The sequence below is a fragment of the Calonectris borealis genome, chromosome 1 (genome assembly GCF_964195595.1).
Source record: "Calonectris borealis chromosome 1, bCalBor7.hap1.2, whole genome shotgun sequence".
NCBI lineage: Eukaryota > Metazoa > Chordata > Aves > Procellariiformes > Procellariidae > Calonectris > Calonectris borealis.
Genome location: NC_134312.1, coordinates 107430162 through 107454128, shown reverse-complemented (window position 1 = coordinate 107454128; position 23967 = coordinate 107430162). Strand labels below are relative to the sequence as shown.

The 23967-nt window shown below is 36.9% G+C and overlaps 1 protein-coding gene across 1 annotated transcript in view; it reads right to left on the bottom strand.

Annotated features, from left to right (window-relative positions):
• Positions 1-23967, bottom strand: part of ROBO1 (roundabout guidance receptor 1) — a 540394-nt gene that overhangs the window by 56522 nt on the left and 459905 nt on the right. Inside the window, exons 8-14 of the mRNA XM_075170312.1 lie at positions 11562-11570; positions 8728-8852; positions 6645-6816; positions 3898-4103; positions 2404-2485; positions 2069-2237; positions 1802-1968 (exon numbers count right to left, since the gene is read on the bottom strand). Of these exons, the coding sequence (XP_075026413.1) occupies positions 1802-1968; positions 2069-2237; positions 2404-2485; positions 3898-4103; positions 6645-6816; positions 8728-8852; positions 11562-11570 (930 nt within the window). The remainder of the gene's footprint in view (positions 1-1801; positions 1969-2068; positions 2238-2403; positions 2486-3897; positions 4104-6644; positions 6817-8727; positions 8853-11561; positions 11571-23967) is intronic.

Genomic DNA, 23967 nt, shown 5'->3' with positions numbered 1-23967 from the left:
CTCCAAGCTTCCAAGACAGGCACTGTCAGTGAGAACACCTAAGTACATTGTTGTTAATGTTGGGAAAGTGTAAAGATGAAGGTAGGTTAGGTTCCTGCTCTGGACATGCATTTAGGAAAGACTATACCACCCTCTAGACAAAAATGAACTGGGAAATTTTTGAACTTACTTAGCTAGACCACAACGTAGACAAAACTGAAACGGTATTGGAAGAAGGGTGAAACCACTTTAAAGAACTTGACGCTTGATTACATTTCTTACTATTGATGAAAATTTTATTTATTGGTTGTTATTTTCACTCGGGCTTTGTGTGGTTCTCAGGTCTTCAGCTCTACTAGATGCCCAGAGGACAGCAAAGCTTTTCCATGCCATTAGAAACCATTCAGTTCTGTTGAGTGAACAGAACACTGCCTCATTTGCTGTTTATCAGAGTGAGGCCAGTGATCAGTTCATTTGGGACCTTCAGACCCCATACCTCATCTCTTCTCCAGGAATGAAACTACACTGCATGAAAAATGGACTCATGCAGAACACTGCAGCCTGTCTGCACAGTAACATGTGTTGCTGTCTTACCAGGAATACAGAAGTCACTAAAAGGTTACTAAATCTCTCCTTGGAAACAGACTTAGGAACCCGTGCAATCCCTATTTTCCATGTGGCTGTGACTCTGCTGTCTATATATATCCATTGAAATTATCACCCATCAGGAGAAATGCATAATAACAAAGGACAGCAATGTGAAATTGTTCACCCCCAAGGGAGATGAGAAAGACTCACTTTCAGACCAGCTTCAGAAAAAAAAAAAAGTCCCCAAAGGAAAATGCTTTGTTTCCTTTACGGAACTTCCTTTCAAAAACAAACATGTACTGACTTATGCAAACAAAGAAACAAACATACAACATAGGCACTCCGAATAAGCCAATGGGTCAATTTCTCCAGTAAGTAGGAAAAGCAGAAAAAAAGAAAGATGATCTCTATCACTTTCACTTTGAAAAAGAATATGTCCAGTTTTTCCCTTCTTAAGAATCTAAGTATTTCTACTGGAAAATGCAGGCTGCAAAGTTGCAGTGCATTATTCCCTGTACACCATCATAAATGTCAATTATTTTCTACAGTGAACACAAAGTTATTTTAAATTTTACATAGCTGGATGCAGTCCATAGATGGCCTTCAGTCATAGCTGGAGTCAGTGGATGACTCCTTCATCCACTACTACCCAGCCTTTTCTTCCACTTGGCTCTCTGTAAGCATTGGCTCTCTTCCCTACTATTTTACTTTCAATAGTTGTACTACTGAAATACTTTTAATATATTGCCAAAACATCTTCTTTATTGGCGCATGATGCCCAATTCCTTCAAACATTAAACTTCTCTCTTTCCTAATGCAGCAGAAACCAACTTAGATTATGTGCTGCTTCTTTCCCTGTCTCAGTCTGAAGCCTCATTTGGTTCACTGGACATAATAATAACATTTCCATGGAATTTGAGGATTTGTGTGATAACTTAAAAAATCAGAGATTACTTTTGTTACTAAGGAGAGCTATTCTGCAAGATGTAACGATCTTTGGATAAGAGACATACTAGGGTTCCCTTAGGCAATGCAATATGCTGTCTAAGCAGCTTTCAGAGTCTATGTTATAGAGAAATGCAAGTTTAAACACTGTATCTTACCATCTAGTATGTATATTATAGCCAGGATATGCAGACAGTCAAAAGCTACCAGAATTCCTGCATCTGGTATTGCTCAGTCAACTTGTGACAGCCACTGTGGATATCTAAAATGTTCAGTATCAAAAGCTTACCTTGAGTTTTCACTGGATCAGATATTTGGCTTGGGTCACTTAGTCCATATGCATTAGCTGCTCTCACAAGGAATAGATAAATTGCATTAGGTTTTAGCCCTTTAACTGCAAAACTCTCTGTTTTCACATTTTCAGCTACAGTTAGCCAGCTGCTACCAGATGCATGGCTAAGGATAAAACACACACAACAGCAGGTTAGCACGTGCTTCTTTAACTACATATTATATATAAGCGTAAGTACAGCAAGATCACACGAGACTCATATACCTGAAGGCCTCAATTATGTAAGAGGTTGGTGTTGCACCTGAATTCAAATTAGGTTGCCATGACAATGTTACTGTATTTCTGCTGACATCTGTAACCTCGGGTTTTGATGGAGCGCTAGGAATCAAGTTTGGGTCAGTGGGTCTTGGTGGCTGCACTGGGACTCCAAACTCTACAAAGGAGAGAGAAATGCTGAGTATAGACAGGAAGCAGCTGTAAGCTAAATGCTGTTCACATCTGCACTGGCAATTTAGGACAGAGTCAGATAACTTCTGCATTTCAATTTCTGATTTTCCTTTATGTATTTGCTCCATGCAGAGAAACCCTAATTGATTTACCTTGGACCTCTATGTATGCACTCCATGTAGCTTCGCCACTTGGGGTTGAAGCAATGCAGGTGTACCGACCAGTGTCGCCCAGCTGAGTGGGAAAAGAGAAGAATAAATATTTGAAACAATCAGGCACTCAGTGGGCTAGAAAAGTAATTACAGCTCTCTATGTTCCCCCATGAATATGGATAAATGTATTAGGCTGCAAAAACTTTGAACCAGAAACTTCTTCCATTAGAAGTTATGATTCTGTGTGCTGCAAAATGAAAATGGATACTTATTTCTGAGCATTTGTTAAACAATTGGAAAAGCTGCAGACTCCAATTTAATGTTACCTATTCTGTAATGAACAAACTGAAGGCCGATTCTTGTAGCATTTATTCCTTGCTCTGCAGAGGTCCTAACAAATAAATTGAGAGGGAACTCGGATGACAAGACCCCATGCAACTGTCAACCTCGTGCCTAAATAATGCCTGGGGATTTGTCTGGACTGCAGCACTGGAGAGCATGTCATCCTTAAAACAAAGCTTAAATATTGCACAGGGCCTTGTACATATGGGGTTCCCTCTGTTAGTATAAATTTCACTCTACAGCAGAACCAAAAAGGAATCTCCATATGCTATTCTCATCCAGTTCTGAATGTTGGATTATTTGTCCATATGTGACTTAATCACATTTCAGAAGAGTTTCTTTTTTCTCCCCAAAAGAAAGGCTATCTTCCTAACGTCCCAGCCTCAGCAGATGACCTGAATGGAAGCGCTCAAAAATCAGAGGTTCAAACTCTAAGCCAGTGTAACTTGTAATTGGTAACAGGGCAACTCTAGAGAACATAGTAAAGTCATGTATTCAGCCTAATTTTAAAAAATTACTACATCTCAAACCACAGAAAAGATAGCAGAGAATAGCCAGTATGCTAAAACTTAACAACATTTTAAAACATTTTACAGTGTGTGCAAGGCATGACCAGCAATACTGACCAGGTACTTGCTATACTTCCCTAAGGAAGCCAGGTATTTGACAGGTGGTTAACCATTTTAAGCTATGTTTACACTTTCAAGTGAATATGTTTAAACTTTAAAAACTGTTTTGAAAAAGCTGTGTACATGGCTCTATTACTGCAGTATGCTAAAACAAAGGTTTTCTTTATAAACATTTGAAATAATTAGATCATTTTAATCTAGTGGTGCTAAAGCCCAAATAATTTAAGGATTCGTCTTACTGAAATACAAGTTTTGCTTTCCCCTTCATGTTTTAAGTACCAAATAATTCCCTTAATCAATACCTCTTAAAAGCATTTTTCCTTATGAAGTCTGAAATAATGTGCCCTAGGCAGAATAAGCCAAGGTGTTAAGCATAAAGAATGAACTATTTGAAAGCATTAAGTATCAAATACTTTAATACATTTATTTAACATTTCATTAATTCTAAATGTAGGATTTACTACATCAAAAGTGCTCAGAGGTGAAAAAACAACAAGAAAACCCATTTGCCAGTTCAAGCTACCTTGGCATATCGGATCTGTAAAGCTCCTGTCTCCAACTGCTTGATGCGAGAGTCCTGGGTAGAAATGAGGATCCCATCCTTTTTCCAGAGGATAGTGGGCATTAAAGTGCCTGTGGCCACACAGTTCAGTACTAAAGTACCATCTACAGCTACAGTCTGATTCACAGGACCCTGTCGAATGACAGGGGGAGGCCGGTCTGCAATCACTGCCAGAAGAAACAACGGGAAAGAGATTTCTGCAACTGGAAGCAATTTTCTAATCATCTAAGCAACAGCAGTTGCTTTAGGCTTTGAAACAACCTAAAGATAATTAAACAAGTAATTAAAGTTGGAGGCATGTGTTATTCAGGGCAGGGTGCATTATAATGATGCACAACTACAGAATTTTAAAATGATACACAACACAGTATTTTCAGAAAGTAAAGAAGCATTACATATTACATAGTGGTATCTGCTAGGCATTCTCTAATTCCAATGTCTTTATAAAGTGACAATGGAATGAGAAAGAACTTCCCAAATTCTTTGGCAAGGCACAGATTTCACCTTGTTCATCTTCTACCACGTAGCAGGCCTGTATAACAGAATTCATACTTTCAGCATTCAAAGATAGACAAAAAGGAGGTAGGCAGGCAGGGGATAACCCAGCAAATAGGTACACCGTACCATCAACTCATCTTGGTGCTGTTTCCTAATTGGGAGATGCCTAGCAGTAGCATAAAGTAAACACAAAGCTAATGAATAGGACCATATTAAAAATTTTCAACTAAGAAATATTTTTCCAGTAGTTTCTGACTTTTAGTTCTATGATGACATAATCTGTCAATATGACTTCAAAGGCACAAAGAGAATCCTACAGTGTGTTTGCATCAATTTTAATGCATCTTTCACACAATGAAAATTAAATGTTATTGATGGGTTATTTAATAACTGTGCACAGAAAGGCATAAAGCAGTCTCAGTATTCACAGAAAAAAGAATGATTGTCTACATGAGGCTTTTTTCCCATTACCCAATGCATAATCAAAAAAAGAGGTAAAAGCTATCTTACTGTGTTTCAGTGACCTTCTCTACCTGTACTATCCAACATGATATGGACTGATGATCTGAAAATAGTCACCACTTTAGATGACATAAATCTGTTCAGCAGTGTAATGGGGGCTCACGTAACTTAAAAACTGGTTTGGTAGCTGAAACATAAACCTGTAGTTCTGATAATCTGTGAGCATCAGATATTTCTAAATTACTTTTCATAACAACAGACAGGGTGTTAGTACTGCTTTTTTTGGCTAAATTCCAACCCCCGTAATTTCATTTGCATGTTCAAATGACACTCTGTGTTTTCAACTGCATAATTTATCCTTTATTTCTCGTCCCAACCTGTTGCAATGCACTGCGAGGCCATTAATATCTTTCTCTGCAGAGACAGTCAAAATAAGCTCACTTAATAGTTTGTATTTGACTTTGACAAGTTTGTAAAGAGCTTTGCAGTTGTCAATGGTAAGAGGCTGACCAATCTGTGCTCTACAGGAGAAACCTAATGCCACTGAAATCCATGGCTAATTTAAGTGCCGCTGAAGTTGATGGCAACTTCTATTACCTTTAGGAATACCAGGGTATCATTCTGCATATCCTGCCTTCACTTTTATAAAAGTACCAAAAAAATATTGTCCCAAGACATTATACAAAACAACTACCCATCAGATTAATCCAGAGCATGTAGTCATAGTAAAGGAAATATATTTAAATTAATTTGATTTTTTCCAAGTTCAGATGGCAGCGTTTTTTTCAGAGAAAAACTTAATTTTCTTAATTTTCTTTTTAAAATTTATGTCTCACTTTACCATGGCCTTCTCCTCAGTGAAAAATGGATAAAAGTGGATTAATAAATGTGGCTTACCACTTCTGAGAGACCAGAAAGGATGAAGTCCTATTCCTCCAAACAATCTCAATCGGTGGGTGTAAATAAAAAATTTTATTCCCCAGGCTCATTGCATGTTTCTAGTACTGCATTATTTCTATGTTTTCTATAGGGCAAAGGCCTAGTCTATGGAAACTCTTCTCAGACAACAGCTTCCCTCCCCTCAAAGTCTCTCCACAGGCTGCACTTATCCTCTTTTTCCGTAAGTGCTGAGATTATTATTTTTCCTGTGTATCTTTGCTATGAAAAATACAAAGTATTTCTGATAATTGGCAAATTGGCCTCACATCAGCATCTATTATTGCTTGCAGTCATGCTCCCTGTAGCTTTTTCATTTTAATTTTTTTTCCCAACTGCTCCTAAAAAGGAATGTATAATAATATTCATTTGTACATTATTCTACTGACTTCCATACAGGTTGAGTTTTTTGCCTTACTATACTGCAATATTAAAAAACAGGGAAAAAACAGGTAAATGGACATGCTAAGAAAACGGACACACAATAATAGGGATAAAGAGCTAGGCAGCAAGCAATCTGAAAGTAAACTAAATCTAGTGGGGGAAGCTAAAAAAGAGTCAGATAAATTAGCAGATCTGACAAAAATCCATAAACTGAAGTATACTTACTAAATACAAAATGGAAAAACAGTGTTACACAACATGCAAAATTTTAAACCCCTACAGAGGTGGCCAAAACAGGACTTTCATGTTCAAAGACACATGCAATCTGGATTTATGCAAAGTAGATTTCAAAGTAGTGTCATATCATCCCATTGCTGACTTAAAATAAAAATAAAAACTTGGAAATGATAAAATAAAGGTATTATTACCATCAGTAACTTCTAAGTAGGCTTTTGTTATGATACTTCCTGCAACATTTAAAGTCTGGCAGATATAGTACCCAACATCAGATCTCTGGACATTGGTGATAGTGAGGTCTCCTGTCTGGGAAACTGAAAATCGGCTGGATGACTGAGGGGGCTGGTATGAGAAAAGCAGATTCTACAAGATGTATAGGAAAGAAAGTGGGGAAAAAAAGGGTTAAATAAATTCAAACATCATTAATCTTAACTTTAATATATCTAAACAAATTCATCTTTTCATGTTATACATAAAACATTCTGCTCTTCTTATCTTAAGCATGTCTATACCACAATGTGAATAGCTTTTATAGGATTTTTTGTGATAAAATAGGTGTAGATACACACATATAATCGTGTAAGTCTTTCGGGATTGCTCTAACACCCTCTATGGTCAATGCTGGGCTTTACACAACGTTTAACAGGTGCTAGCGAAGATGTGATATGTGCAGATACCATAATGATGCAAGCAACTGTGGTGAACCTAAGTAATTTGCTTTAACATCCTTTTTTAGAACTTACTCCAGGGCATTCTATTTATTTTATTTAAATGCAGATGTTGGTTTACTTATTTGTATTTTAACTTTTGCCTTCCTAAGAATGGAGCAGTTTTTTTAAAAAAGAGATGCTGTTTAGGTCTCTCTGATCATAGTGTTTGTGTTCTATAACAAGTCTTATAATATAGAATTAAATCCTATGCCAGTTTCTACTTAGATAGTTTTGGTATGAAGTACATAGCATTTACGAACAGTGGTCAAAAATCAGAACTGCAATCAAAATAATACAAGTCCTTTACAGTAAATACTGATTCCAAATTTTTACCTCTGGCTGAACAGTTTGTGAATGAGAATACTTTAATGGAGGCTATTTTTATCTCTCTTTCTTGCCTAACTACATTTTGCATTTCCAAAAATCATCCAAAGGAATGGGACACAACATCCTCTACTTCAGCATTAGCAAACCCTATTCATTGATCCCCTCCTCCAGTTCCCTCAATCATCACAAGTGGTCACCACTCAGCAGAGTCAAAAATGAGCTGGAAAAATTATGTACTAGACAACACTTGGCAAAAAAAAAAAAAAAAAAAATCCAGGTCATACAAAAATACAAATATAATATACTGGTATACTTATACCATTGAAGATTATAATGTAAATTTGGTTGGCAGTCTAGTTGTACCTAGGTATTTAGAGAGAAATGTTGCAAATGGAGTAAAGCAGCCAATCTCTAAGCATTCTCAGTTTCTCCGGCCTATTATTTTGTAACACAAAGAACCCTGTCATATGCTACTGCACCATTCATTCCTTCATTCACAAGCAAACCAGAATCACATATTCCTTCTTTCCTTCCAATAAAGAATACTTTGTCTCACATCCCTCCTTCAAAAGATGACTCTGAAAGAAAACTGTGATTCTCTTGCTGTGCTATATTGTGTTTCACCCACTGGCTTTCAAGATCCTTTACAAAGAAGCTGAAAATATTTTTCCCTCCCATTCAAATCAGGAAGCTGGGAGAAAAAGTGACCTATTCAGGTATGACCTGTCAGCCACTTGACTGAGTGGGAAAGGAGATCTCCTTAGCCCCAAACTAGAGTCCTACCCATGCAGTGACGCAGATCAATGGTTTAGTTTGCCAGACACACACGAACACATGGCAAACTAATAGCTGCACCATAAACCCAGAGCCAAACTTTCTGAAAATTTGGGAGTGTTTGGGAGTTCAAACAAACTTCAGCATTAGTCACCTCTTCATCTCTCCCTGTTAGGTGAAAAAGATTTTCATAGGAGTGAAACATGGAATGTTTCTAGTTGTTTCACAGATTTATTTTTACATCCATGGAGAAAACGGGAGATTGAGCAAAACATAGATATCCCTTCTAGTAAGGCTGACGTCACGTAGCATGCATGTCACTTAGAAGTAGAGAAGAAATATCCAGCATCTCCAAGCTCTAGACCTATATTTTCTTTAAAACAATAATGAAAATATTTTTCTCTCATGTGACATCATCTCTTCAAGAAACTGCCAGGAAGAAGGGACAGAAAGACTGTTTTACCTGACTTCCCTCTCTCCGCCAAAAGATGGCTGGCTGAGGGTTTCCAGTTGCTTCACACTGGAAAGTCACCGTTCTCCCCAGTGCAGCTACCTGATCTCGAGGCTTTACAACAAACTGTGGAGGCTCTGAAAGGAAAATACCGAAAAAAAATAAATCACACTCCTATCAGAAGACCAAAGTTAACCTGTTTGAAAACGCAATTTGCCTACTGACTTTAGAGGGTGTAAAACTAAACAGTTAAGTTTCTTTAATAAGGAGAGGCAGCACAAAGACACATCAGTCTCTAACAGCCACAGCTTCAGCATCACTCAGATCATCTTTTCTGTTGCCGGACTTCCCAGTTAAAACTCTGACTGCACCATATGCTTTTATTACTGACTACTTATACAAGGAAGTAAGTCCCACTGACTTAATGAGACAACTTGCAGAGGAACAGTCATCAATATGAACAAATTTGGGTTACAATTTGGGTTTTAAAGGGAGTATGGCTACAAGTGTGAATGGAGAGATCTTTGAGGGACAACCGGCTTACAGGCCACACTTTGTCAAGGGCTGCAATAAACACTCCTGAGTAACTATGAATTCAGGCTTACATGCACAAAAGTCATCATCTTTGATTTAGGAAAGCTGAGGAGACAAAAAGCCCTTAATTGATTATATATGAGACTTTTGATGTAGTCGGGGTCTCAAAAAAATTTAAAGCCAAAAGCCCCAGAAATACTATTGAACAAATTATAACTATTTAAAATCTTCAGTCCAATTACTGAAGAGAAATGAATTTAAAGGAACAGCAGAGCTAAATGTCTTCCTCATTTACATAGGCAAGGGCATGTTCAAACAAAATATATATGCAAATGAAGGCAAATTTGAAACATCTGCTCAGTCTAAGATTATAAATACTGCCAGCATTGTCCAAACTCTTTGATTTATACAGACTTCAACAACCCGTTCATCCAGTAGTAAATAGAATGTCAAAAAATCATGTCACTCACATTAAAAAAAAAATCAGCATAGATGACAGCATTAGCTATCTTGATGGGGCTAGCATCAAGAAAAAAAAAATCTAGCTTGTTTTATAGGCTGTTAACTCTCACTTCTTGAAAAATGTGCATTAAATTAAAGTCCATTTACTTATTCATTTCCAATTCCTTCTGATCATCTGTCCAAAACTAATTATGCTCTCTCTCTTCTTTGTGTTGAGAATAAAGGGGATGTTTTGAATCTGACTTTAATAACTCAAATGTTTTTGGTGGTTTTTTTTTTTTCCTTTCAAACATTTCTGTATGTACAAGATTTTCCTTTAAAAAGAGTGTGAATCATATAATTTAAAGATATCACTCAATGTGTTTTATAAACACCAAGTAATCGTGGCTTTATCTAGAATGAATTCAGTAACACTCAAAGTCCTTTCTAAAGAAATTGCTTTCAGTGTTCCTGTGGGCCAATACTTTCAGTCATCTGTTCCTCATGCCTTGGGTCTCTGCTCCCTATTGAGTTTATATTAGAATATACTCCTCCTACGACCCTCCTGCTTTGGGAGGAATTTTTAAAGCACAACATATTACTATTTACATTTAGATGCAAATGTTACCTTTCCTAGAATTTCCTTAGATAAGAAACTACCCAAAGTGAAGATTGACCTACAGTAATTAGCAGACTTCAAAACATTTAGCTCTGAAATGTTCAATCAGTACCTTGGAAGAAGATGTGGGAAGACTTTGACATGACAGGATGTTTAATTTAGAACGGAAGGTGAAACTGTTGGAGGTTTGCCACAGGGTTGTAAGGTATGATGGGGAAAATGGAGATGAGGGTGAAGCAGCTTTGTTATGCTGTTGGATTCTAATAACAAGAATAAATTTAGCATATAGTTAAATTTAGGGCTTTGCTGGTTCTGTACTAGTCTGTGACACAATGCCACACAAAATGGAACTGAGGGTTTCTATATCCTGTGCTAGTGCATAGGATTTATAAGGGTTCAGATTTTGTTGAACTTGAGAATGGGTACAGCTATAAAGAGATTAAAATGGTTCTGAACACCGGAGAAATAGCTGAATGCTTGTGATTCTAGTGTCTGAAGATGACCGTTCAGGGACTACTCACAAAAAATGAGGGGCAATTCAGTCTTTCAGGTAACCATGGTAGAATTTATAAAATGTAAATAGGTATATATTTCTCTAGATATTATTCTAAATAGGTATTTCGAATGTATATTATTCTAAATATATTTGCATATTATGCATATGCGTATTATTCTAAATCTATTGCCATTAAGGTAAATAATAAAAATCCTATTAGCTTCAGTGTCAGAAGAATTACAACAGGGTTAAGTGAAAGTTTCTTATTAAATTCCACTCAACATTCACTATACTGGAAGCATTTTCACTGTCTTTTTTTTAACTTCCGTTTGCTTTTGCACCTTGGGTCACATACGTGTGCTATGCGATGAATGTACTGTAAAAGATGCTGAAATAATAATCCACTTAAGGAAAGAACAACTTCTATCCTTGAGGCCTTTAAAACAAAAATAATTTTTTATAAAACACTTTGAAGTTCAGCTAATGCAGTCACTGAAGAAAGAAGACATTATGATTTGACTCGTTTCATCAGATAAAAACAGACAGAAAGTTAGCAACCCATTACCTTTCTCTTTGCCATTAAGTTACCCATACTTCATGCAGAATTTATTCTGTGCGATGTGTCTTGTCAATAACAAGTAAAAGATGGGAGCTGACTGGTTGAAGGACATGGAAGGGGATGGATGGGAAGGGGAGGAGAAGTTCCCGTCACAGTGATACGATGACTAGAAGATGGCCAATAAAATTTCAACTTACCAGACACAACTAAAAACAAAAACAAAACAAAAAGAAAACATGGAATAAATAAAATTGAATAGACATGAAACAGACCAAAGAATAAAGCAAAATTAAAAAAAAAAAATAAAAAGGACCCTTGGTAAGGACCTTAGAAAGTACACATATATTCTGATATATGAAAAATAGGTTTAAAATATTGAACCACGTATTTTTTATTTGATGTTTAAGCAGAAGTCTATCAAATGCTGAAAGCAGGCTATAGAGAAAAATGGGTAACAGACTGAAATAATGGTCAGGCAACTGGGGTTCTACTCTAAGCCTTTCCAATGAACTGTTGTATAAACTTGAGTAAATTTTTTTTTTCATATTATCATTATTTCTCTGCATCAAGAGCTTTCCATGGTAAAATTAACTTGAAATTTCCAGTAAATATCAATCTGCAACACTGTTGAAATGGAACAGTGACATTTACACTCTTTCTAAAGCATCCAAACATCTACAAATGGAAAATACTTTTCTGAGGCTAATAGCTATTACAAAGGAAGTTTATTAAAAAATTAATAATATGCTGAGGCATTTAGCCCACACACCAATCTCTTTAGTATAAGATCGCTGTATCAAGGTCATAATGCTCACTATTAAATTGCAAATGCAAACTAAACCACAATTAAAATTAATTTGAAAAGATTCTTAACCCTTTTCTTCCCCCCCACCCCTCAATTTCACTAAAATATTCAAAACCAGAGATTTATTGCAAAATATTAGATTTTTCAACAGAAATTGTCAGTGGTAAATTATCTAATATTCAGTGATCTTTCACCCATAGTTGAAAATTTTCATAAACTTTGAAATGGCACAGATCCTGGCAGGCTAACTTTGCTTATAAAAGAAAGGCGTGTTAGAAAGCATTCCAACCACATATCACTAATCGAAAGAACAGATTGAAAATGAAAATGTAAAAATCATGCATTTCGAAAATATACACAGATACTGACAAAAAAACATCAGTCAAAAAAGGGTAGTTGGTATAAGATAATTACAGTAAAAGTCCAAAAATATAGAATTTTTTTAATGCATGTTACAAATACCAAGCCCTACAACACTTTGGTCTTATCGTTTTGTGTTGAGAGTGAAACAACTATTGTTCAGCAGGGTACACTTTCATATTGAGTAGGTAAGCACCTGCAATACACCACCCTCTGACAAAACACATGGAAACTAATAACATCCAGTCTGCCAACATTCATTAGGCATGAGGAATACTGGCTTACTGTTCAAATAAATACAGAGGACTCCAGGTGTATTATGAAAATGAAGCAGAAAAAGAATCAGATATAATATTGGAATTTGGATCATGTTGAAGCCAAGAAGCTGCAACTGAATGTGCCAAAACCAGATCATATAGAGAATTTAGGTTTTATGTTATTAGAGACATTTTTTTAGGAAATAATCCCAAACAGAGGAAGTTGAAATTACCATTTTTGAAAGATTTGAGTTTCAATTTTAAGGAAGTATTCTGGATGTACATTAGCCTTCTTTAAGTGTGTGGGTTCAGTATTTCTCAAAGAGAAAATCAGTGTGCATTATTCTGCTCAGATTATCTGCAAGTCTATGATTTGTAAGAGAAGTGGCCAAGAAATGATACACAAGAATTCCTGAGAGAAATATGCTCGTCCCCAGGACTCAGTTCCTAGCTACTCTTGATTGTGTGTAAGTATATTACCCAGAAACCACTCCTTTTTAACTGAAAAGCTCTCTACTAAACTTGCAATTACAGTCTGACCTGCTCTGGAATTAGAAATGCTTCTCCATAAAACACAACTCATATTCTACATGAAATAGCCTGATAAGAGACTTAATGGGATGCAATTCTTGCACAGAGGAAGCAACTCTAAATTACCAATTTTCCGTTACTTGAGTAGTGCCAAAAAGAGAAAAGTTCAGCCTTCTTGGTAGCAATGCAAAGCTGCCTAAGCCCTCTACTGAAAGCTCACTTGAATATTTCTAACAGATAGAAATCTGTCTTGATTGCTCAATTACATTTCTACAAATTAAATTAACTTGTAAGTGCTGAATTTCCACTTTTCTTTTTACCAGACGGTTTTGTTATTGTAGGTCAAAATAACCCTGTCAAACAAATGTATTTTTTTGCCCACCTGTAAAAACAGAGGGGATACTGATACATGAAAATAAATCCCTGTAGAAACAGGGCATCACATTGGTTGCAAATCCGTGGCAAGGGTAAAAGGTGAAATTTCACTGAAAAATTTAAACAGTTCTGTCAGAGAGAAATCATGTGGTTTAAAAGAACAACAATAATAGCAACAACTACAAGAAAGGCCACTTTCTTAGTTTGATTTACATCCTATTGATATCTAAGGTTACTAAAATTGAGAAGTAAATCGTTTTTCCTCTATTATGGCACATTTTATTTGACAGCAATTTCAATTATAAAGTAAATTAATTTTCCCTGTGTTAAGGGCTTTTCACATGACAATTAGGGGGAATAACCTGCTCATAAAAACAGGAAGTTAGCATGTAAAACCACAAATACCAAAGGAATACTATTTTTGCCTTTCAAATAATTTCCTTGACGTGTGAGGTTTTTCAGGGAAGACGTGTCCAGTCACTGAACAAAAAGCAAAAGAAAAGTGGTTTCCAGACTAGTGACGTGATCTTTTAATGTCTTATTCTTGCCAGCAATCCTATCAACCTCACTGGGACTATTGGTATCATTAAATCCACTCACAGGAGTAGGAATTTGCAGTTCTAGGACTTAAACTACAGACTAGTATAGTTGCCAGATGTTAATGGAGCAACTATTGTATTTGACAGATGTAGTTTTGTAGGGTCATAGGATAATCAGGTTGGAAGCAACCTCGGACATCTCTAGTCCAACCTCCTGCTCAAGCAGGGTCAGCTACAAGGTCAGACCAAGTTGCACAGGGCTTGATCCAGTTGGGTCTTGAAAATTCCAAGGACTGAGAATGCACAGCCTCTCTGGATAACCTGCTCCACTGCTTGACTGTCCACCCAGTGAAGAAATTTCTCCTCATATCCAGCCTCGATCTCTCTTGTTTCAACTTAAATCCATTGTCTCTTGTCCTCCCACAATGCACCACTGTGACAAGCCTGGCTCTGTCTTACTGACAACCTCCCTGTAGGTATTGGGGGCTGCTGTTATGTCCCCCCCGAAGCCACCTCTCCTGCAAGCTGTGCAAGCACCATTCTCTCAGCCCTTCCCCACAGGTACATATGAGACCTCAACATACTGTGTGTAATGCCTACATCTCTAAATAACACATTTCGTAATTCTTCTGGTGAATGCAGGTGAATGCATTGCAAATGAATGCAAATGTTGATCCAGTGTTTCTCTGTAACTCACTGGTTTCCTCATATTTATAATTAAATAGTACAGGGTTGTGTCTATTTCTTAGTCTGATATTGGACAAGCTATAAACTTCAAGTACCCTATTCTTGAAATCTGTGGTAGTAATTATCTATCTCAGAGTCAAATTACAGAAATTTTCATTCATTTACACTAATAAAAGAGATCCTGAGATTTGAGGTGCTACTTAATTACTAAACAGTATTTAGTTCTGCATATTAAATACTCATTAACTATTGTTCTGACTATTACTATTTATGAATACCTTCCAGGTGCTCAGAAGATATCTTGTTATTCAGCTGACACAAGCTGAATACTTTCGATTTAAGCTCAATGTGTTTCATTTTTGATTATTTAAATGAAAATCTTCACGTCTTCAAGGACTGCTTGACACCCATAGAGACTATTATACAAAGGAAGCAAGAAAGTATAATTCTACACCAGAGAAACAAAACAATCCTAATCTTCAGGCCAATAATTACATACAACAATGAAGCTCATATACAATCTTCAGCTTCAGTATAAATCCTTGGCCATATGACTAATCTAGGAAATGGCAGTCACAATGAAATTTAGATTACTTTCAATTAATTTTGTGAAACATTAATCCCAGTTCAAGTGAAAAATATCAGAGGTTGAATATTGGTTGTAGAAACCAGCTGGTAGGAGATGGGAGTATGAGTCTATGTGCTGGAAGAGACAGCAGAGCTCGGGAGCAGGCATTTCCGATGTGGTTGGTCAGGTAGGGACTAGACAGTGCAAGAGGAGAAACTCCAGAGCTAGCAACAGAGATAGTATAGAGGTAGCTACATTATCTGTCATGGAGCATTGCAGTTCTACAGAATGGCTGAAACTCAGCTGTTTATAATCTCGGTATGAAATGAGTGGGTGAGAAACCCACTGTTTATAACCTCTGTCTGAAATGAGTGGGTACAGAAAATTTGGATACTAGAGTTACAGGCAGAGGAAATGTGAGAGTTTAAGTACATTTAGCAAACTGGTCACACTCTGACTGCCTACTCCTTAAAAAAAATAAAGACATTCTGAACAATTGTATTTTCCAATTCCTTCTCTAATTCCAAACAAAAACTCAGCCAAAAAGCTGCCAACGTCTTCTGTTCATACATATGTTTCATTGCTAAGCCTGCTAAACTCTGAAATCTAATTAACTACTTTTTACCTTCAAGTATCTGAACAAGGACCATTGAATGCCCTTCTGCAACATGACTACCAGATATTTATGTTGATGTTTTGCAAAAACTATTATTAAGGGAGATAGTTTAAGACAATGTACCATGTTTCATTTCCTATCTAGTGATTTGTAGGCTATTTGTTCTTATCAATCTGAAACACCCAATATCCTTCATATGCACATCTCTCTGCAGTCATTTGTGGAAAGTATCACCTTCTACAGAGAAATAAACAAAGGCCAAAATTTCTTGTTCTGAAAAAATATTAACGCTGCCATTCAGCTGTCTCCTGGCTTCAACCTGTGAAAAATATGGGAAAATGACAGCAGGTACATTACAAAAGAACTGGGGTATATCACTTTTCCTCCTCATTGGTCTCTCTATTTTCAGCTGTCACTTCTTGAGGTCTAGGTACATATATAAATAATTCATATTTTCCCAGATTTTCTGCTAAAATTCACATTCATGTAAGACCAGACTGGGACACCCTTACTCACCATGAGTGCTTTCACAGTGTGTAGTCCCGGAACATGAAGTGTGATACAGTGCAGTACAAACTTCTGAGGAAAGGTCTAACAGTCTGGCGCCAAGCATGCCACAGCCATATAGTTGAGGCAAAATGTTTACATGAGATTTCTGATGTTTCAAATCAAAAGTGATGACTTGTAATTCCAAACCCCCAGCCAGGGAGTGATCATGGTTTATTACATTTATGATGACTGGAAAAATTCTGTTTTGGATTGCTGCTGATGTGTCAGATCAGCAGTTCTTAAGTTTAAAGGAACAAGTGACTATCGTAACTTCAAAGTTACCAAAGGCAAGAAGATAGAAATCTAGCTGATTGGAAAAGAAACAGCATAATTGTTTTCTGTAATGGTACTGTGAGTAGGAGAATGAAATTAAGAAAGAACGCAGTTGACTGAGTATTAGGAAAAATATTTCTGATAGTAAGATCACCTTTAGAAGTAGTGGAAACTTAGAAACCTGTAACAACGCTTCAGGTTCATGCACAGAAAAGTTAATAAGGGGGAAATCTCATATCAATTAGCTGCTATGTTCCTCAACATACTTCCCAACTACATTATTTTTTATTTGTATTTATTTATTTTTTGTTTACAGTTGACCCACATTCCCTCTTCTGTCTGAATAGTGAAGACTTGTCACATGGTGGGCAGTAACTTAGAAACAGGCTGGCTGGAGTCTGTGCCCTGCACGAAAGTGCCACTCGCAGGGTACCGGTGGGCTGCCAGCTGCACTTCTCCCTGGGCACTTACCCGGCTGCACCCCGAGCCAGCAGCCACGAGACAGCTGCAGTCTGGAAACCTGGTAGCCACATCACCACGACACTCACGCTGACCATGCAGGGCAGAATATATTCTCTCATTTTCAGCACAGCCCACATGCCTGGCAGGCTGGATTTAGCTTGCGCCTCTTGACCCAGAGAAAAAGGGCAGGTGCCTGTGTGTACTCAGGAGAGCTAACGTGCTCTAGGAGAAAGTGGCCTGACGACAAAAAAGGCAAGTTTTGCTCCTTGGTGCTGACAGTACAAATAAAGCCTTGAAAATTTAAGTGCATTTAGAGCTGGTACACATACCAGGGAGAGACACAGGCGAGGATATGGCTTTAGAACATGTACCTAAACACGTACGTCGCAACACACGCAGCCTGACAGTTCAACATCATCAACGCCAGAATCAATTTTAGAGATCAACTTAAAGTGCCACGGATTCAAAATCAACGAAGTAAGCAGGAAGGTATCTGTTCTCAGCTCTGCGGTGCGAGCAACAAGTAATTTGTTTCAACAGTTTGTCGGTTTCATTATCAGCATTAAAATGTCACTAAGCTTCTCTACTCTCTTTGGTGGCTTAAACTCCACCCTCTGCCGATAAATAGCACAAGAGCTGTGCATTAACCAAACCTCCTGCTTGGGTGCTATTCTGTTTTCAAGAGCTACCAAATGGCATTGACTCCTTATGGATTTCTGGCCATTTTGAGATTTAATTTAGGCTGAGAAGTGTTTCCCTTCTCAAGTCTAATTGATGGGGCTGGGCAGTAAAATCTGTCTCTATCTCAGCTGTGTCTCAGTAGTGGAACTACATTATCTTAACGTCTGCTTCACAGCAGGCTAATGAATCTTCCCTTTAAAACATTTTAAAAGTCAAGATGAAAAGGGCTTCACAAGCGTGTGTGTGTTTGTATACGCATGTGGGGGAGGAACCTACTGCAAAAATTTGTGGGAAGAGAACAGTGTGTAAAATGTACTCACATGAGATTTTTTGATTTGCAACTGATTTTGCTGATACTAGCTACAAAATAAGAAAGTTCATAATCCTTCCTTCTGCAGGAGTCAGTGAAGATTTCTACGACAAATATAAAAAATGTGGAAATAGACTTTGCAGTGTAGTTTTAAAAAGTAGCACTTCCCAGGTTAATACATGTAGTATGCAGTTTAAAACGTTTATAAATCCTGTACTCATTGCCTTGAGGTGACAAGAGAAATCTGAAATATGGGGGTTAGAAGACAGAGAGAGGGAGAGAGGGATTTAAGGTCTTCCAGAAGTTTCTCTCCTAGTCTACCCTCCCCCTTCCTTGCTCTGGGTCCTCCTAAACCATTCTATAAACCAAATGCAATTTAGAGAGCACACTTACGACAAGTCTAATTCCATCTATTTAAAAACTAGAGTAATGCAGTAAACTGTGGAGTCCTGTTTCCCAGGCTTCTCTTTTCGGAGAAGAGTTGTCTTCCCCTGTGTTTAAAAAGAACTGAGGTAATTTTGGGCACTGCTGCAATCTAAGTAGTCGTGGCAACAAATATTTATACTAAAGCCTTTTAAAAGAGTGAAAAAAGATAGATGAATTTTAAATAAGCTGTGCAGAAGTACAAAAAGATGATGATAGCTGGATACTATTTGAAGAATTCTTAGGAGCTTCCTACTGCATTTTTTGACTTACACTAAAAGATAGTAGAGCTGAAGAGGAAACGGAGGGGAATTTTCTTCCCAGCTGTTTACAATAGCACAGTTTTCTTCTTGGAAAGAAGTACTTGAAATCCATAGCAACCTTCTTATAATAAGTTAAGCTATTTGTGAAAAGTGGCCAAAGCCCCATGATCAATGGATACCAGACACACACTAAAAATGGAAGGACAATAAATCTCTACAGTGCAGTAACTTTTGATCATTAAAAAATGTTATTTTGGGCATGCAATACTCAGTAAGGACTACTGTCAACTGAAACAAACACTATTTCAAAAGAAATCTGGACTTCTTTTTATGCGGACACCACACCCCCCACATAGAGACAACCCAAGTCTACATATGGGACACTAATACCTGAACTTACATTGTAATAATGTTACAGGAAGGTAACGGTGACATATTAACAAATTTTAATTATAGGTAGGAAAAAATACAACATATAAGAATTCTATACAAGACAGAGTATCCATCAGGTACCGGGAATTTTTACTGTGATGGAGGTAGAAAAGGGAACAAGTTGCTTAAGGAAGTAAACACAATGTGCAAAAATAAAATAAAATTAAAAAATTCAGGGACATTCAGCCTGATTTTCATACACTGAAGCAGTGGTTCACCTCTGCCAAAAGACGATAATGCTATCAAAAATTGCTGGTAGTCTGAAACAAAAGTGTTGCTGCAGCTACGATGGTCTAGGGATATTAGCAAACATGTTTTGAGGCTTAGTCTTTAGTTATGTTAGTCATACTCTTCGAGGAAAAAAATCTGACAAGATCTGAACACCCAAGAACTCTGAAGGAAGAGGTACAGAAAAGGCGATCAGACCTTGCTGGTGGAAGACTGGACCACAGCAGAACTCTCAGGTGACTTCTTCCTCTGTACTGAGACCCAAGTATCAATGTGCTAGCTTAACTGTGTCAAAAGAGAGAGCGGCTGTTTAATTTGAGGCAATGCCAGTCCTAAGGGGGCTCTCATTATGCCACTGAAAGGTGCAAAGAGAACAGAAGCCCCTTCAATGCTGTGTTTAGAGAGCATAGGACATTTATGAGAACAAGACAAGCAACCTGTTGTCCATCCAGACAGCTTTATTTTTTTGTTTGTCAATCCCCTCATCCGATTCTATACTTAAATGGGGAAAAAAAAAATTCACCCCAAACTTTGGGAATTAATGTGGGGTCATAGGGACAAGAGGAGCATGCAGATACCTCCTGCAGAAAATAAGGTGAGCATAATTGGTATTTAGCAGTTTAACCTGAAGAAGACGTTCTTTTCTTCTGATAGTAAGGCTCCGATACTGAGCCTACTAGGCGATCTAGTTCACATATAAAGACTGCAAGATTCTTTATTACCAGTTCTTGAGTGTTATTCAGCAGTTAACAATAAAATATTTTAGCGTTCAAACAAAACATAATTCATAGTAACAAATGGTACTCAAAACAGCTTATTAAAATAATGTTTGAATGCACTGTTGTTATAAGTCAGCATTTTTTTTGTCAAGAACCAATTCAGAGACGACCGATTTTAATGATGCATGTAAACTAACAAAAATGAGAGAGTGCAGTATAATCACTGTATAGTCTTTATGAAAATCACTTACAGGCTATAAACAAGGCAAAAATAAAGTGTGCATTACCTTTTTATGGATGTTTAGCGTAATTTAATAAAGCCTAAGTTTATTTCAGAATGAACATATAGCAGAAGTACTGTTTACTGAACAACCAATTAAAATTATTATTCCTTGCACTCTATTTAATTTTATACATAAAACCAAAAATCTGCAAACTCAACAACTTGTAGTAAAATTCCACTTCGTCTATTCCAAAGACAGAATTATTGAAATATTATCTTTAGAACAGCAGTCACAAAATAAAGTCTGCAACAGTGAAGCCTGATACGAAAACAATTGATTTTTCCCTAGCCATGGGATTTACGAAATTGCAGGCACTAGAAAACAGTCTTCAGATTTTCTTTGCTACTTTTTAATAGAGTGCTGAAGTATGCTACACAAATCTACTTTCTTCAATTCTCTGCAGCAAGTGATTAAAAGGTAGAATTTTTAAGAACTTTACAGTAAATAAAACCCTTTAAGCAAGAGAAAGCCGCTAGCTTCAACTTACTTTTGTAGCAATGTTTCTCCAAATTATTTGGACTCCTTCCGTTCTACTTGTTCAGAAACATCTTTTTCAAGTCCTTGTTTCAAAGTACTAAATTGCAGGAAGGAATCTCAAAAGTTTTAAAGTGTTATTTCCCTGTAAGCAATTGCTGTCACTGTTGTGAGACTCTATGTAAAAAAATAAAACTCCATTTAAAAACTTAAAAACCATAGAAGCAGTTATTTATTAAAATATGCTACATAGATCTAAAGCAACTATAAATCTTTTTTTTTTTTTTAAATTTTGATGAAATATCTAGTGATTCCTTCATTTTCCTGTATTTTAGAAATGCTTCAGGAATCTTAGTGTTCATCACTTGCATCAGTAGAACAAGCACCTTCAGGGCACTAATCTCTTCTTCAGGCAGCTTCCTCAGTTCCTTCTGATTAACTTTTAAGATTTATATTCTTTCACAAGAAATAGGTGGCAGTCAAACTCCTCAGATCCTCGATAGAAATCTGAAGTGCTGTCAGTTTACAGCAGTCATTACGGGAGAAAGGGCTGTCTCTCTAAACTATACAAATCACAAGAGATGGTTTCCCTCACTCATCCTGCCAATAGTTTATTAATTAAAAAAATCCTGAAGTTCATAGGACAATCACTATTCTTCCTTCCTCTTTCATGGTGACTGAAGACAGAATATCGCCTAAAATTAGTTCTTTCAAAAGGAGAAATACTGACTTAAAGAGAGACCATGCAGACAAGTTCAGATTTAAATCCAAATCCTAGTTTTAAAATTCAAGTGGTTAAATTCACCCATGATACTATGAAGCATTCACTGCAACACATAATAACCACCATATACCTCAATAGCATTTTTGTAATCCCATAAAAATCTGAATTTTGTCTTTGTTATTTTAATGTAGGAGGCTCAAACGCCTATAGAGCAATTACATTTACAACCAACTTATAATGTGTACCAGCGGCCCAACACAGTGGAAACATTTATATGGTATCTGACACATAAAAGAGCAAATCCTATTCCTTTTCATTTGAGGTGGTATTCTCAGCCCTACCCAGAAGCCTTATCAAATAGATGTCTTTTGTGCCTTGAAGCTATTTTGAACAAAGAGGGGGTGGAAGGAGGAGGAAACTCCAGACCTGAAGCATGTGCCACCTTTTCAGCTTAAAATTCCTTGTCAGTTGACTAGTACAGCAAAATCACAGCCAGAAGTCACTTATCAAAAGTTCTGCTCACTATCCACTTTGCAGACAAGCTGTTAACCCTAAAATTAATGACATCACAAGCTAAAAAACCTTGATATCAAAGATCACCACTGTAAAATATGAATTGGCCAGCGTAATTTCCATAGGAATTCTTCTTGTTTTCCTGCCAAACTGATTAACACCGAATATGTTTAGTGCCTTTGAATGGCAAAATTTACATTTTACAACTCAGTCACTGCTGCTGCATGTTTAGATGCGTATTAGGTAGGGCACTGTAACAAGTATTGCGAGTTCCTCCAGAGCCACTGCTTGAGGAAGAAGAGTTAAGAAGAACTCGAAGTTTGAGGATTGTTGCTCACTACCAACCTGCTGGTGACCAACCGACAGTCACCAACAGCCGCAGTGTTGGTATTATTCTTGTGAAGTCCTCAAGTCAACCGACCTACTTGACCTGTTTCTCTTTTAACTCCTGCTGAGTAGCAACTACACTGTCATTGCTATAATGGTTCTTGGCCAACTGTATAGCAGGATTTCCACTGGAGTCATAATTTCTGCTTGTATCAGAGAGTAAAGCTCGTTTCAGCATAAATTATAAACTTATTATAAAAGTAGATGTTAAAAAAGCCTAATTAAAGTACTGCAAATGGGAGTGAAGCAAATGGAAGTAGGGGAAAATATGTAAAACCTTTGGTTGTTAGATTTACTTAAAAGCATTTTTATGATTAAATGTGAAATTTGCAGATTCTTGAAGAAGCCCTACTTCTACTTGCATTAAAGGTAAAATTAATTCTCTTTTAGAACTGAAGTTCTGAGGCAGGCATTTTCGGTAATTTTGTGTGTCTTAGGAACATGGGCTTCAATTATATATATAATAATGAAATATATAATATTATAATTTCTGCAGTCCTGCTTCAGGCATAAAACTAAGCAAATCACATAATAGAAATCTCCACAAAAACATGAAACGCATCTTGCATATATATTAAGTACATACACATAAACATATCCGACTTGCTTAGTGCTAGAGCAAGAGAGAAATCTACTGGTTCCAGAGATGCACTTTTGGCCATTGTTTTCCTTTTCTGGAGCACATCAGCTGCTTGGTAAAATATAACGTATTGTACTCTGGGCTGCTTCCTGGCAGTTTGTATTGACTGAGGTATTTATTTAATAATTAATCATATCCTGAATGAAATGCTTCCACATGTATTTAGCAATGTCTCTGGATGCCTTACGTATGCACTACACATTGCTACAAAATGAAAACAGTGGATTGAGACACTCTAATTTTAGGAAAATGCAAACAACAGCAGGATTACATTTTCTTAACTATTTAATTTTCCAAGGAGGAAATAAGATAACTTGACAAACAGTTTCAAGGATGGAAAAGCTTTTAAGCTGCAATAGTAGAAGACTAACTGAAGGGTTCAAACTTCTATGTCAATACAGAACGCCAAATTTGGTTTAAGAATATGACTGAATTCGCAATAAAAATACAGCATCTGTACTTCACACAGGAAACACTTATAATCCCCAAAGTTAGGAGTCTGT